A 17375-nucleotide genomic window follows, 5' to 3' on the forward strand; every position below is an offset into this window, starting at 1 on the left:
GTTGACAGATCTTTGACAACTTGATAGTTCTTTGACAGTTCCAAAGAGCTAATGCATTTTTGTGCGCAATTATGTTTATTTTTAACAATCCCAAAGGTTGCCTTACCTCTCCCGGAGGTGTCCCAGGACCCATCAAAAGGGTACCTTACCTCTCCAAAGGGGTACCTTGGCTATCCAAATGAATCCACCAAGTTTAGACCTCCTCTCACCTGGTTTATTCTGCATACTCTGATTTCACACTCCTGGCTTTCCAAACTTCCAATTCAGTGGAGGCAGCTGGTGAGTTAAATGGTCAGCTTCCTCTGTAAAACATGCATGTGTGAACCCTGGCCCAACTCCAGTCCCTTCTCCACAAAAATAGGAAATGCCATGTTTGCGGGGTGGGACTTAGAATTTATGGCTATTTCTGGGATTTTAGACATGACAGAGAGGTGAAATTCTGGGCCATAGTTTTAGTGATGTATGGAGCTGCCTGTTTTCACATTTTATTGATGTCATTCTTGAGCAGTCTTGTGATAGGTCTACTGAATAAAACTATGGATACAAATGCTGGAGGAGAGTGGCAATAATCGTTTAGGGCTGAAGAAATATTTCAATTCCAGCTGTTCAGAGATGAGTAGTTATTGAGGAAGGAAACACTAAGCCAATTGTAAACTGAGCCAGTGATGTCTCTGATTCTTGGAGAGCACCCTTTCCTCTACCCCTCCCCCAAGATTAACCGTGTAATCAATCCTGAACAAGGGGAACTCCTCAGCCTGGGAGTGGATGGGTGGATTCCAAGGCAAAACGTAAATCTCACAAGAGCTTGAGGAATATTGTCCCATTCCTTCACCCATGTCTTCCTCACTTTCTGTCCTAGATAGTTTCTTTTACTCTCCCTTTGTCCCTCCCTTTCCTCTCTTTCTCCAGTGCCCTCTTCCCTATATCTCATGTCATCCCTTTTTCTATCACTTTTGTCTTTGAAAAGTGTAACAAAATCCCTGTGTGCAGTGTTATCTTTGATGTCTGATTAGCTATTACAAGCTGTGCCATAAATTGATAAACCGCCTCTGGAACAATTTGTCTCACTTCACTCCATTGATTATCTGGCATGTCTTTGATGGCTCCACTGTGGTTGTTTTCCAATAAACTCTTATTACCTTTACCTTGGCTTCTGATCTTCAAAGCCATCACTTAACCAATCATTTACCTTCAATTCATGACGACTGAATTTTTATTCCAAAAGTTGGATTCCATATCCTGAATTCTTTAATCAAAAACTCAGCAAGATCACACACAGACAGGGCTGAGAGTCACATTGCATACAAACATACGAACATGGAGCAAGAGTAGGCCACTCGGCCCTTCAAGCCTGCTCCGCCATTCAGCATGATCGTGGCTGATCTGATTGTAACCTCCCGCCTAACCCCTGATAACTTTTCACCCCCTTATTGATCAAGACTCTATCTAGCTCTGCTTCCACCGCTTCTTGAGGAGGAGAGATCCAAAGGCATCTTGAGCTGGCAGCAAGAAAGGTGTTTTTCCATTGTGGGAAAAAGAGATTAAACACCAGAAACCCTGTGAGGTTAAAGAATAGGGGTTGCAATTGTGCTGGTGGTTTTTGCATTAGATTTTTCAAGGCAGAGGTGGACAGATTCTGGGTAAGAAAGGGGGTGATAGGTTATCGACAACAGGTGGGATTCATATTTCAGGTCAGTTATGATCTTATTAAATGGCAAAGGCTGGAGGGGCTGAATGGCCTACTCCTGCTTCTTGTTTGTATGTTCCTCCCCTTATCCACCCAAAAGTGGGCAGTGGGGGGAAAAGAAGGTTAATCAATGTGTTGTCTCATTACCAGCTTCCAGCACAACCATGATTGCCCTCCTCAGTGACCCTTTGAGGACATCCAGCCATTGTGCCAAATTTAATGGGGTGTGGGGGCGGTATTCTATGGAACCTGCAAGAGCAGGCAACGTGGCATGCAGGTGAGTTCATTGGGGAGGTGTGGAAAGGTAGGTGTTCAGATGTAGGGAGGTGTGAAGGAGGAGAGGGTGGACAGAGGGAGGTACTTGGATGCAGGGTGGAGGGAAGGGCCTCGCGCTCTGGGTATGGTGGTCCTGTAGGGCTGGGATGGTAAAGGTGAGTGCCCGAAAGGGCAGGGTTGGTGCTGTTAATGTTGGGGAGGCATGATGTCAGCACTTAGAGTTTTAATTGCAATCACATGGGAAATAGGATAAAGAGAGAGCACAAAAGTGGTGCACATTCCAGTTACGCTGCCGGGAGTGGGATGCTGTTGTCAAAATGGTTTCCAGAAATTAGAACAAGGATTTCCACAGCCCTGGGGGTACTGGTTACGCACAGCTCTTGTGGGTGCCTGAGGCCAGCGGCAGGGGCTGTCCTCTCAACCCATTCGGAGGTGACCTCGGTTCAAAATCTCCCGGCAACACCCACAAGTGAAACTCAGACACCATGGGTAGGCACAGAACCCACCCTGCCAGTGTTCTGACTGCGCCAGAGACCCACACAGAGAAAGATTGCTGTCAGAGGCATGAGCTCTCAGGAGCTGGCTCCAAGTAAAGGCTCCAGTGTGCACATTTCACTGAGTCAGTTTGGTGTCTGATACACAGCAACAACCTGCATTTACATAGCCCATTCCCAGGTCATTCACAGGAGCATCGCCAGACAGATATTGACACCAAAGAAGGAAACACTGAGGCAGGTGACCAAAAGTCTTGTCAGGGAGACTGGTTTTAAGGAGCATCTTAAAAGGAGAGAGTGTGGTAGAGATGGGGGGAGGATTAGGGAAGGAATTCCAGAGCTTAGGGCTGGGGCAGCTGAAGGCACAGTCGTCAATGATGGAGCAATCAAAATGCAGGATTAGAGGAGCGCAGATATTTTGGAGGATTGTATGACTGGAGGAGATTATGTATGGAAACACATCACACACTGAGTAATGCACAGCAGGAAAGTGTGTGTTTGCTGATGTGAAAAACATTGGGAGGAATTTTCCAGCCACATTGGTGTGGGTGTCATGCGTGAGTGGACAATATGGCAGGAAGGCCAAAGATCGGTTTCATGTTGTTGTGAAACCAGTTTGCGATTGTCCGCTCCACCCATCAATCACGGGCCGCATTTCCCACCACCGCACATCGGGAAGGTCATTTTAATTTATTTGCATCTATTTATAAGCCCTGCTCGTTGGAATCATCACCCCCAAGTCAAATTTACCACCCACGGCATGCTTCATGACTGCCTTTAAAAGGTGTGTGGCTGGTGACCTGAACATCGAGGGGAACTTCGGGGCGAGGGCACACAACCTTGAGCAGTGCTTGTGAACATCACCCATAGGACATCAAGAAAGAGGTGCTGCGCATTCGGGGGGGAGTTAGGGAGGGCACAGGAAAGTCGCTTTATCTCGGCTGGCTTTCCATGTGGAGCCAGGGCAAGGGCTCCAGTCTGGATCACATTGGGTGGGAGGGGGCAAAGCAGCTCAGACAGACTGAAGGAAATACTCAAGCACATCCCGGGGTGTTGTGGGGGGAGGGGGAGAGTGAGAGAGCAGCTCCGCACTTGGAAAAGTTTGTCAAAAGTGAGCATTCTTACGCAGCTGAGACCGCTCAGTTGCAGCTCCATTGACTTGCTGGGAGTCGGGCCTCTGAAGCTTTTCTGCCCACTCAAGCAATGCAAAAGCATGAATGTGGCACAAAATGCTCCAGAATTTTTCACCCCTCAGGCACAGACTGTAAATTAATGTGAGTTTTAGGGTGCAGAACAATTGGCCAACTGGACAAGCTGTAGAATCCCTTTGTGAAAGGTGGCCATGGTGCAGTCACTGGCGGAGATGTTCACAGCCCCTCGCAATGTCTTTATTAATGTTTGGACCAGTATCCCTCATGGTTCAAGCTAACAGTGCAGCCTTGCAGTGTGGGCTAGGAGAATGCCTGTGCCTGAGCTGAGAGCACAGCATTCAGTCCAGTGGGTAAAGCTGCTGTCAATCAGGCAGGTGGAGTGAGGCAGAGGTGGCTGGGGTTTCGGGCAGCCAATGAGCATATCACACACTGGCCATCCAAGTGGTATCCAGCACTCTCCTGCATGTGTGAAGGGGCCTTGGTTAAAGAGAGTTTCTTAGGACATATATGCTAACACATGTGTTTCTCTCTTTGATCCTGCAGGAGGAGAACATCAGGATCATGAAGCCTGATGATTTAGCGGTTTGCCTCATGGCTTACAGGGACCAGAGAAGAAGAAGGAGTGATGGAGGCACCTGGCTCGACAAAGGAATGAGCACCTCCATCAAGATGAAGGTGCGGCAGGGCCTCCTGTGCACGCAGTTGAAGATCCACAACAAGCTGTCACTTGGAGGCACCTAGCTAGACAGCGCCTGTCATTCGTGCAGATGACTGAGAACCAGTGTTGGCAAAGACTGGTCAGTCACATATGCCACCTGCTGTAGGATCTTGCGCCACAGGGACATGGAGGGCATCCACCGCCTGTGGCTGTGAATGTGACTGCGGCGCTCAATTCTTACGTCAGTGGCTCCTTCCAGGGCTCCACTGGTGACCTGTGTGGGATTTTGCAAGCCTCCACGCACAAGTGTATCCAGGAAGTCATGGATGCCATCTTCGCGAAGGCACAGAATTTTGTGCATTTCGCCCGGGATCAGGAAAGCCAGGAAACAAGAGCGCTGGGATTTGCGCAGATCTCTGGTTTTCCACAGGTGCAGGATGCCATCGACTCCACTCATGTGGTGTTTAGATCTCCATGGCAAAATGCAGTCAACTATGTCAACTGCAGGACTTCCACTCTCTGAACGTTCAGCTGGTGTGCGACCACCACAAATGTATCCTACAGGTCTCCGCACGATTCCCAGGGAGCATCCACGATTCTTACATCCTTCATAGGTCTCAGATCCCTGACATCTTCCATGGTCCAGAGAAGCTGCAGGGTCGGCTCCTTGGGGACAAGGGCTACCTGTAGAGGACATGGTGGATGATGCTGGTGCGGCAACCGCAGACTGCTGCAGAACAACAGAACAAGGCTCATGCCGCGACCTGGACTTTGGTGGACCAAATGATAGGCATCTTGAAAATGAGGTTCTGGTGCCTCGACAGGTTTAGTGGAGCCCTGTAGTACAGGCCCCAGAGGGTGTCGCGCATCATTGTCACTTGCTGCGCGTTCCACAACTTGGCGCTGCAATGGGGGGAAGACCTGGCTGAGGAGATGGGGGAGCTGCACGTATCCTCTGATGAGGAGGAGGTTGAGGGGGATAACAATAATGAGGCCCTCAAAGGTGAGAATGCCCACGATAAGGCCATCGCACTGGTCAGATGAGGCAGGCGCGTTTGGGAGGCCTTCATAGCTGCAAGATTCGTGGAGGATGATGACCAGGTGCAGTGAGGACAGTCCTGACATCCTCACCTTGCATCTGTGAATGTTTGACTCCTGTGTGGCTGATGGCAGAGCACATAGCCTCAGTACTAAGGCTCATGTCATGGAGACGCAGCGGAGGCCCTAATAGTCGCTAGATTCCAGGAGGATGATGATGACATGCAGTGAGGACACTCCGTAGATCTTTACATTGCCTCTGTGAATGTCTGACTCCTGTCGGGCTGAGGGCAGCTCACTTGCACTTTTGTGATCAGGGTCATATCATGGAGACGCAGCTGTAAAACTTTAAATTCACCTAATTCTTTGTCAACCTTTAGCACCTAACCCCTTCAGGAGCACAGCATCACCAGTCACAGGTGCTGAGGAGATGGGGGGTGCCAGCCCCACCTCAAAGGTGCTGAGAGCATGAGAGCACTCAGAGAGAATGATGATGTCCCTGACATGACAGTGAGTGAGATCCCTGTGGCTGTGTGATGGGTTTGTGAGTGTGTGAGTTGGGAGTGATGAGAAGAGTGACTTACCCTGTCGGAACAGAGGAGATCATTCACAAACAAAAACAAAAATACCTGGAAAAACTCAGCAGGTCTGACAGCATCTGCGGAGAGGAACACAGTTAACGTTTCAAGTCCGTATGACTCTTCAACAGAACTAAGGAAATAGAGAAATGAGGTGAAATATAAGCTGCTTGAGGGGGCTGGGACAGATAGAGCTGGATAGAAGGCCAGTGATAGGTGGAGGCAAAGGAGAGATTGCCAAAGATGTCATAGACAAAAGGACAGAGGGGTGTTGACGGTGGTGATATTGTCTGAGGTATGTGCTAATGGGGACATTAAGGGTAACAAGCAGGACAAGCTAGTGGCAGATGGCCCTAGTGGGGGTGGGGTTGGGGGGAAGGGATCGAAATGGGCTAAAAGGTGGAGATAAAACAATAGATCGAAATAAATTTAAAAATAGATGGGAAAAGAAAAATATATTTTTTTTTAAATTATAAATTATTGGAAAAAGAGGGATTGGAAAGGGGGTGGGGATGGAGGACAGAGTTCATGATCTGAAATTGTTGAACTCAATATTAGGTCCAGAAGGCTGTAAAGTGCCTAGTCGGAAGATGAGGTGCTGTTCCTCCGGTTTATGTTGAGCTTCACTGTAACATTGCAGCAGGCCAAGGACGGACATGTGGGCATGAGAGCAGGGTGGTGTGTTGAAATGGCAAGCGACAGGGAGGTCGGGGTCATGCTTGTGGACAGACCAAAGGTGTTCCGCAAAGCGGTCACCTAGTCTGCATTTGGTCTCTCCAATGTAGAGGAGACCGCATTGGGAGCAGCGAATGCAGTAGACTAAATTGATGAAGCGCTGGTTCACTTGAAAGGACTGTTTGGGCCCTTGGACGGTGAGGAGGTGGGGAGTAAAGGGGCAGGTGTTGCACCTTCTGCGGTTGCATGGGAAGGTGCCGTGGGAGGGGGTTGAGGTGTAGGGGGTGATGGAGGGGTGGACCAGGGTGTCCCGGAGGGAACGATCCCTGCGGAAAGCCGCCGAGGGTTGGGGGGGGGTGGTGGTTTGGGGGGTGAAGGGAAGATGTGTTTGGTGGTGGCATCATGCTGGAGTTGGCGGAAATGGCGGAGGATGATCCTTTGAACACAGAGGCTGGTGGGGTGATAAGTGAGGTCATTCATCCTCTTTTGACACTGGTTGTCTGTCCTCTTTTGCAGGGCATTGGCGCTGACCACCACCTCCCATGCTAGATTGGTGACCTTGTTTGCTGGTCTTCACTCAGAGCTGGGGTAGAGGCCCCCATTGTATCTGGTAGGTGCCCGAGGGAGGCGCCGCTAAATTTGGGGGCAGCATGTTTCCTCCCTTTGGCAACCATGGTTCTTCAGCAGCTTCTGATCCCTTAGAGAGAGTTAGCTCTGTGCAGGGAGCCCTTTAAATATGGTGCCCGGGTTACTGAAGGCCTGAGGTGACGACGGGGCAGGTGAATCAGAGCAATCCGGCGTGTTTCCCAGGAATGCATTATTAATGAAACGGGACGATACGGCACAAAAAGCCGCCGAGTAAAACACCCTTTTTCCCACCTGCTACCACACTTTGTGCAAATCTGGGACGATTCCACCCATACTCTCCCATTATAGGGATACACCCCACTTATACCAGTGCAGAGAACCAGAACAGAGGGCACAGGTTGGCATGAGTTAGAGGTTAGCAACATGACCTCATTCCACAGTGCGCGCTGGGCACTGCAGGAGTTCAACTGGAATGTTGCCAGCCATGACTGAGGGGTAACACTTTCACCTCTCAGTCAAAGTGTTGTGGGGTCAATTCCCCTTCTCGGGACTTTAGCACGAAATGCAGGTTTACCCTCCAGTACTGAGGGAGTGCTGCAGTGTCAGAGGTGCTCCCTTGTGGATGAGATGTTAGATTAAGGTCCTGTCTGCCCTCTCAGGTGGATGCTCTTGGCACTGGCTAAGAGCAGGTCGTTCTCCCAGGTTTCTGGCCAACATTTGTACTTAACCAATATCAGCAGAACAGGTAACCTCTGTGTGAAAAGGTTTCTGTTCTGGATCCTAGATCCAGTTTGACGGTTGTGCTTCCTTATCCTGGACTTCCTGCCAAAGAAAATGGTGGAGCCATGTTAAGTGGGAACTTCTTCACAGGACAATGTTGTTGCCATCGCAGGCTGTGGTGGCTGGGAAAATGAGCCAAGGGATCATGTGCCATGATTATCACCCTGATAATGGTTGGTGTGAACACAAGTAACAGTCATTGTGTTGCATGTTTACAAACAAATAACACAAAATATTATTTTTAATGAAGATGATGCCCTTTAATTATCTGGAACCAATCAGTTAATAGTCGCAGATGGGGAGGGAAGAACATTGCAACGATTCCTGCTCCTGCTGAGAAGGTTTCCCGTGAGGAACTTCCATTAAAAAGGCAGTAGTGTTTTGTGGATGAAGACACAGGCCCTGTGATAATGTAGTCTCATTGAGAGTGGCAAAGCCCCACCCTCATTCTTGAAGATACATGACCTCCTCAGGTTTGTAATTCTGTCTCTGATTGGGCTGAAAAAGAGAAATGGAAAGAGAGCATTGGTGAACAGCGACTGTTAATGCTGAACTCATGTGAAGAAAATGTCCTTTCCTCCACCCTGTTCTCCAGGGGGAAGACATTTCTCTGGGGCAGTGTTTGTCACAGGTTCAATTCTAATTCAATTCACATGCATTCATGTCCGCTTGTGCCCACTCCAACTCCATTCCAATTGATTAAATGTTTCTAATTCTCAGGACATCCCCCCTGCCCTGGCTCTATCTCACAGTCTCTTACACCTGGATAGAGCATTCCCCTCACATTTCATGGATTTATTCCCAGGTAAAGCTATCTCATACCCAGGATAAGGTATTGCAACAGGAAGAACAAATCTCCTCCTGCCAAATGGACAATCTGAAGCTCACAACCTCTACAAGTGGTAGTGAGTTTTTGGAACTCTCTTCCTCAAAATGACTCACTACCCTCTGTAAGAAAAAAATTTCACACCATCTCTGGCTTAAATGAGCAACTCCTTATTTTTAGACAGTGACCTAGATTCTAGATTCTCCCACAAGAGGAAACATCCTCTCCACATCCACCCTGTCAAGACCCCTCAGGATCTTAAAGGTTTCAATTAAGTTGCCTTTTACTCTTCTAAATTCCAGGGGATACAAGCCTAACCTGTCCAGCCTTTTTCATAAGACAACCCACCCATTCCTGGTATTAGTCTAGTAAACCTTCTCTGAACTGCTTCTAATGCATTTACATCCTTCCTTAAAAAATGAGACCAATACTGTACACAGTACTCCAAATGCGGTCTCACTAATGCCCTGTATAACTGAAGCATAACCTCCCTACATTTGTATTCAATTCCCCTCACAATAAACAATAAAATTCTATTAGCTTTCCTAATTACCTGCTCTACCTGCATACTAACCTTTTGTGATTCATGCACTAGGATACCCAGATCCCTCTGAATCTCAGAACTCCTCGATCTCTCACCATTTAGGTAATAAGCTTCTTTTTTATTCTTCCTACCAAAACGAACAATTTCACATTTTCCCACATTATAAACCATTTGCCAGATCTTTGCCCACTCACTTAACCTATCTACGTCACTTTGTAGCCTCCTAAGGTCCTCTTCAGAACCCACTTTCCTATCTATCTTTGTGTCATCAGCAAATTTAGCTACCATGCCTTTGGTCCCTTCATCAACTCATTTTTATAAGTTGTAATAAGTTGAGACCCCAGCAATGAGTGCTGTGGCACACCACTCGTCACATCCTGCCAACCAGAAAAAGACCCAATTATGCCATCTCTCTGTTTCCTGTTAGCTAGCCAATCTTCGATCCGTGCCAATATATTACCCCTCACACCATAAGCTTTTATTTTCTTCAATAACCTTTAATGTGGCACTTTATCAAATGCCTTCTGGAAATCCAAATACAGCACATCCTTTATCCACAGCACATTTGACTCTTTCAAAGAACTCCAATAAATTGGTTAAACATTATTTCCCTTTTACAAAACCATGTTGACTCTGCCTGATTGCCTTGAATTTTTCTATGTCCTGCTATAACATCTTTAATAATAGCTTCTAACATTGTCCCTATGACAGATGTTAGGCTAACTGGCCTATGGTTTCCTACTCATTGTCACCCCTCCTCTTTGGATGAAGGAGTTATATTTACTATTTTCCAATCTAACGGAACCTTCCCCGAATCCAGGGAGTTTTGGAAAATTAAAACCAGTGCATCAACTATCTTACTGGCCACTTCTTTCAAGACCTTAGGGTGAAGTCCATCCGGACCTGGGGATTTGTCAGCCACAGCCCCAACAATTTGTTCAATACCACTTCCCTGGTGATTGTAACTTTCCGGAGTTCCTCCATCCCTTCCGTTTCCTGATTTACAGCTATTTCCGGGATGTTATTTGAGTCCTCTATTCCAGGCTTTTCGCTGGGGGGGGGGCACATTTCAATTTTTCTCACACTTGGTGGGGGGCCGATGAAAGAATTGCAGAAAGATTAAGCTTGGCATAACATCAAAGGTGAATTTTTAAAAAAAACTGATGTATAAAAAGAAACAATTTGCTAACCAAAAAAAAAAATCACAACAATAAATTGATTATTTAATACTCATTTTAAAAAATATTAAGATGATCATTCGAGTGTGAAAGGTTGAGAGCGTGTGTCTAGCTCACTCCCAGTCTCAGGGTGCTTACCCACTGAGTGTGGGTGTGAGAGCCTGTTGGTGTGTGGGGGTGGGGGCCATTGAGAACCCTGAGACTAGGAGTGAGCCAGACACACCTTCCTCTCCCTCACTGCCCCCCTCTTTCACACACATTCACCCCACTCTCTCTGTCTCTCCAACACACACACTCACCATCTCTCTCTCTCTCTCTCCCTCACACACACACACACACTCGGGGAAGAGTAGGGGAGGAGGGGAACCAGGGGAACACGTGGAGGGACCGGGGGAACACGTGGAGGGACCGGGGGAACACGTGGAGGGACCGGGGGAACACGGGGGAAATGTGGGTGGAGCCAAGCCAAAGCACTGTAAGCCGAAGGGGAAAGCGTGAGGCCCAGCGTGCTCCAGAGTTGTCAGAGTTCGTGGTTCCTGTTTCTCTTCCATGTTTGCTGCTGATAGGTTCAATAGTCAGCCTATCAACAGCATACACAGGAGAGAAACAGGCTGTGATTGGAGGAGCAGTCACCTGCAGAAATGTACAAACTCACTGGCCCATCCTTCTAGCATTTTTAACACACTCCTGGGGCCACAGGGAGGGGCTTTGCAGGCCACTGCGGCTTGGACAAGTCTGCTCTATGGTGCAGACTGATGCAAAATACTGGCTCAATTCATCCGCCATCTCCTTATTTTCCATTATTAATTCCCCAGACTCACTTTCTATAGGACCAATGCTCACTTTTCTAACTCTTTTCTTATTTAAATATCTATAGAATCTCTTACTATCCATCTTTAACTTCCTAGCTATCTTTCTCTCGTACTCTAATTTTTCCCTCTTTATTAATCTTTTTGTCATTTTTTGCTGTTCTTTATATTCTGTCCAATCTTCTAACCTGCCACCCGTCTTTGCATAATTATATGCTTTTTCTTTAAGTTTGATACTGTCTTTAACTTTTTTAGTTAACCACGGATGGTGGGTCCTCCCCTTGGGAATTTTCTTTCTCATTGGAATGTATATATTGTGTATTCTGAAATATGCATTTAAATATCTGTCACTGAGCCGCTATTGACCTATCCCTTAACCTCATTTGCCAGTTTAAAATACGAGTCTCGGACCCATGCTTCTCTCCCTCAAACTGAATGTAAAATTCAATCATATTATGATCACTGATACCTAAGGGTGCCTTCACTATGAGGTTATCAATTAAACCTATCTCATTGCACAATACCAGGTCCAGTATAGCCTGCTCTCTGCTTGGCTCCAGAATGTACTGTTCTGAGAAACTATCCTGAAAACACTCTATGAACACTTTATCTACGCTACCTTTGCCCATCTGATTTTTCCAGTCTGCGGGCGGAATCGTCCCAGATTTGCACTAAGTGCGGTAGTAGGCGTGAAAAGAGACGTTTTACCTGCCGGCCGCAATGGCGGGTTTTTGCACCGTATAGTCCCTTTCCCGCCTCATAAATTACGCAGCCACAGGAAACATGTTGGATTGTTGATGGGCGGCCTCCGATTTGCCTACCACACCGTTACCTCGCCGCTTCCTCATACAGGGCGCCATATTTAAACTGCAGTTGCGTGCACACTTCTTAACGCTTGCAGCCCCAAAAGGTACTGGTGAAGACATGGCTCCAAAAGCCAAGAGTGCAGGCCTCTGATTCAGTGATGCATCCCTGGGACACCTTCTGGATACCGTGCAGGTCCGCCGTTATGTCCTCTACCACTCCAGCTTGGGAGGCAGTGGCAGAGGTGGTCAGTGCCAATGCTGCACACAAGAGGTCGGCCATCCAGTGCAGAAAACAGATGAATGATCTCATCCATGCTGCCAGGGTAAGGCAACCATCTCATCACTCTAAACTCACACACTCACAATCCCATCACATATTCACTGGCATCTCACTCACTGCCAGCTCAAGGGACATCACCACTCACTCCCTTACATACACCCTCACATCACCATCTGGCTTCATGTCCTCTTCATTCCATCCATGGCTTCACTCAGCACACATGCAGGACTGACATCCTTCTCATTTGTCCTGGCATGCGCTTTGCTCACACTATCTCCATCCATCTTAATGCAGGACAAGATCGCGCACAATCACTGGGAGAGGTCCCAGACCAGGGGTGGAGTGCCGGACATCAAGGCCCTCACTCCATTCAAGAGTCGCGCGTTGAATCTGGCCACCTTTCACAATGGGATTGTGCAACTTGCCCAGTTGGCCAATTGTTCTGCTGCCGCCTAAAACGCACATTAATTTCCAGACTGCATCCGAGGGGTGAAAATTTCTGGAGCATTTGTTGGCACTTTCATGCTTTTGCATTGTTGGAATGGGCAGATAAGCTTCAGAGGCCCGACTCCAGACATGTCAATGGAGCTGTAGCTGAACGGTCTCAGCTGAGGAAGAATGCTCACTTTTGACAAACTTTTCCAAGTGTGGGGCCACTTCCCTTAACTCCCCCCTCAACCCCCAACCCTTCCACAGGCATGTGCTTGTGTACATACTTTAGACTGTGCTGCCTTGCAGCCCCAAACCCTCACCCCGCCCCTGCCTACCCCGGCCTCATCCACACTGGAGCCTTTGCCCTGGCACCATACTGAAAACCAGCTGGGAAAAAGCGACTTGCCTGTGCCCACTGCAAATGTACGGCGCCTCTTCCTTGATGTCCTATGAGTGATGATCGTGAGTGTTGCGCAAGGTTGTGTACAATTACCCCCGAGTTCCCCTTGAAGTTCAACTCACCAGGTGCATACCTTTTAAAGGCAGCCGTGAAGCATGCTGTTCTGAGGTCACACCAATGTGGGCAGTAAATTTGACATGGGAGGGATGATTCCGGCATGAGGGCACAATGATGAGATGCAAATGCATTAAAATTAAGTTCCTGATGTTGGATGGCGGAAAACGCGACTCACCATTGACAGGCGGAGCGGACAATCACAAACTGGTTTCATGACAGTGGGAAACCGATTTTTGGCCTCTTCACCATATTGTCCGCTAGCAGCCATCATGAAGTTTACCGTCAACAGGACCAGACAATTCCGCCCTGTACGTAGATTAAAATACCCCATGGTTATCGCTGTACCTTTCTGGCAAGCTCCCATTATTTCTTCTTTTATGCTCTGTCCTACTGTGTATTTACAATTAGGGGGCCTGTACATCACTCCCACAAGTGACTTCTTGCCTTTATCCTTCCTCATCTCAACCCAAACAGCTTCTACATCCTGGTTTCCTGAACATAGGTTACCCCTCTCTAATGTGCTAATACCATCATTAATTAACAAAGGCACCCCTCCAGCTTTTCCTAACTCCCTGTCCTTCCTAAATGTCACATACCCTTCACCATTCAGACCCCAATCTCTGTCATGCTCCAGCCATGTCTCTGTAATGGCTATTGGACCATGAATATGTTGGGTAAAATCAATAATTTGTCTCTTTTCAAAAAGCCAGCACAGACATTTTGAGCTGAATGGCATTCATCTGTGCTATAAGATTCTAAACTTTTGTACAATCTATAAGGGAAAACTGTGAAATTAAAGTTTAGCACCTCAGGGGGTGAAATTGGTTTTCAGTGGTGAAGTGAGTGATAGTGAATCAAAAGGCCCTCTTTTTTTTATTAATTCATGGGATGTGAGCTGCCTTCTTGAAGCGCTGCAGTCCATGTGGTGGTCTTACACCTTGTCTGATTGTCTTTTCCATTAAAGTGAATGGGAGGCTTCCAGAACATTCCAGCCTGGTCTGTCCACAGAAACACTTCAATTGTGAGAATGACCCTTGGTTACCTCCAGTTAACATGACCTCGTTAACAGGGTGGAAATGTTTCTTGGTCAAAATGTCCCCTGTGACTTCAATAAACTGACTGCTTCAGTATCTGTTAATGTTAAAAGATGCTTTACAATCAGATTAACATATGTTACGTTAATATAAAAGCAAAAAACTGCGGATGCTGGAAATCCAAAACAAAAATAAAAATAAAAATACCTGGAAAAACTCAGCAGGTCTGGCAGCATCTGCAGAGAGGAACACAGTTAACGTTTTGAGTTCGTATGACTCCTCAACAGAACTAAGTAAAAATAGAAAAAAATTTCACCTCTCTTCTATTTTTACTTAGTTCTGTTGAAGAGTCATACGGATTCGAAACGTTAACTGTGTTCCTCTCCGCAGATGCTGCCAGACCTGCTGAGTTTTTCCAGGTATTTTTTTTTTTTACGTATGTTACGTGCTTGGTCAAATTGTTGACACCATGGAGTGGGTGGATTGTGGGATTGGAGGACAATGGAGCGTGGATTGGGGGGATTGGGAATTCTGTAGTGGCGGATTGGGGATGGTGGATTTGAGGTTTTAACTTCCCACACACTGTGAGTTAATATTACCTACATCAGTGTCCAGAGTCTTCCCGAATATAAACACTGTACTTGACATTAGTGCTCCAAGGATTAGAATGCTTGAAAGAATGGCCCACCAATGAGCCTGAAATAGAAGAAGCAAACCAGAGTAAGATTGAATCACCATTCACATTAAACAGATAACAACTTTCCATCAGTAAAACAACTTTAAAACTGAGCCAAAGTTAATGGAAACTTTGGGACCAAAGAGAACGATTCAAATTCCAAAACGGAATGAGTAAACTGGAAGAAATTAAAGGCCAGAGTCATCAATGAAGTACTCTGGATCAGAGCAGCTCACATCAATGATGGACAGTTCCAGAGGATTGACGATCTGTTCCCAGTCAGCCCCTCACTACTTTGAGCTACCGACCACTCATGTCACTTCAACTTTTACAGCTTCTAGACTGCACAGTTACTCCCCCAGTAATAAAATACTCTTCCATTTCTGACCAAAAAGCCAACAACAAGTAGGGCTTTAGAAATAGGAGCATGATAATTGTCATAGTACATTGGTTCGAAAACAGGATTGAGGGCAGTTTTGGGATTGAAAACAGTTTTGGGATTGAGAGCAGTTTTGGGATTGAGAGCAGTTTCGGGATTGAGAACAGTTTTGGGATTGAGAGCAGTTTTGGGATTGAGAACAGTTTTGGGATTGAGAACAGTTTTGGGATTGAGAACAGTTTTGGGATCGAGAGCAGTTTCGGAATCGAGAACAGTTTCGGGATTGAGAACAGTTTCGGGATTGAGAACAGTTTCAAGATTGAGAACAGTTTCGGGATTGAGAACAGTTTCGGGATTGAGAACAGTTTTAGGATTGAGAGCAGTTCCGGGATTCAGAATAGTTCTGGGACTGGGAGCAGTTCTAGGATTCAGAACAGGTTTGGGATTGAGAGCAGTGTGGGGACATTCCATTATTGAAAGGACATTAAAATCATGTGGAGCTGACAGTGTAAATTCATCAGGGGGAGGTCAGAGAAACTATAGATAAAGAAAATTTGTGCCAGCTGGGACTATTCTGACTGGATCAGAGGTAGTTCTGAGAAAATGTATTATTTAAATTAGGAATGATTAATTGAATGAAGTAGTTGGTGAGTCAGTTTTGAAGGGTCATCAATTTAAAATTGTCACAAGGAGCGAGGGGAGAGATTAGGTGAAATATATTTACATGGAGGGTTTTTGGAACATGAATGCTTTACTATGGAGAGTGGCTGAGGCAGAGACCTTTGTGCCTGTCAAGAATTGATGGGATAAATACTTAAAGCAGAACAAGGTTTAGTTCTAGATTGCTCCAGGAGAGCTGGCAAAATGGGCTGGGCACTGCTCTCCTTCTGTGTTGGAAACTTGTAGTAATCTGATGTGTAATATACCTTTAAGACAAATGCTGTAAGGTAAGATCACATGATCTTAATACACGATAGCAGAGTAGTGCAGGCTACCTCTGGGGGGGACTTTTCTCCCCGTTGGGGGTGTTGGATGGGAGCGGGCATGGGCGGGCGTGTAACTGATCACCGCCAGTGATCGGTTGCGTGCCTCCATTTTATATGGGTGGGCCAATGAAGGCCCGCCCATTGTGACGCACACCCAGAAGCTCTGTGCCCTCCCTGTGCGGGCTTGGGGAGGAGGCTGAGCCGGGGCCTGAGGCACAGATCTGCCTCAGGGAGCTTAGTCTGAGGTTTCAAAATTTTAATAAAGAAAAAAAAAATTTTAAGACATGTCCCCTCATGTGACAGTGTCACATGAGCTGGGACATGTCAAAGAATTTTATTAAAAATTTTTATTAAAATTTAAAAACTTTCATGAAACCTCATCCCACACGTGGAAGATGTTTAATGATAAATGCAAAGGCCACCTGGGGTCTTCGCCTGTCTGACAACCTTAAGGTTGGACGGGCAGCTCAGTTAATTAGTTTAATTGCTGTTTAAATGGCCTTAATAGGCCTTTGACAGTTCGGCGGGCGCCCAGCTGACTCCGGTGCACGCCCACCGAACTCAAGATCTGAATGATGCACGGTAACATTGGGATGCATGCTCGACTTCACCGTGCATCATTCTATGCGTTGGCGAGCGGGGTCCACCCCCATTCGCCGACCCGAAGATTCCGGCCATAAAGTCAGTAGTCTTGAGTTAGAGTCTGAAGAGTAAAGACAGAGTTTGAGTTGTAAGCACACAAGTGTAGCTGCTGAGTTCCTTCTGTAAATAAACAGAATGTGTTTCTTCTAAGAACGGTCTACTGATCTTCTCTGTCTCTGTACCAACTTGGTCACCCCGAAACAAGTGTGCAGTCCGGATCCTTTAGCCCCAACAAACCAGGGCACAGGATCCAACAAAACTTCGATGGGTGTAAATGTCCAGTGATGAGCAGAGCTGATGTTAGCCTTGTCTCAGTTAGTAGCACTCTCACTTCTGTGCCA

The 17375-nt window shown here is 46.8% G+C and overlaps 1 protein-coding gene across 1 annotated transcript in view; it reads right to left on the reverse strand.

Annotated features, from left to right (window-relative positions):
* Positions 1-8369: 8369 nt before the first annotated feature.
* LOC144673138 (disintegrin and metalloproteinase domain-containing protein 10-like) overlaps positions 8370-17375 on the reverse strand; it is a gene marked incomplete at its 5' end in the record, with an annotated part of 320844 nt that continues 311838 nt past the window's right edge. The window contains 2 exons of the mRNA XM_078535130.1: positions 8370-8423; positions 14955-15047. Of these exons, the coding sequence (XP_078391256.1) occupies positions 8370-8423; positions 14955-15047 (147 nt within the window). The remainder of the gene's footprint in view (positions 8424-14954; positions 15048-17375) is intronic.

This window comes from Cetorhinus maximus, unplaced genomic scaffold (assembly GCF_964194155.1).
Source record: "Cetorhinus maximus unplaced genomic scaffold, sCetMax3.hap1.1 HAP1_SCAFFOLD_303, whole genome shotgun sequence".
Classification (NCBI taxonomy): Eukaryota; Metazoa; Chordata; class Chondrichthyes; order Lamniformes; family Cetorhinidae; genus Cetorhinus; species Cetorhinus maximus.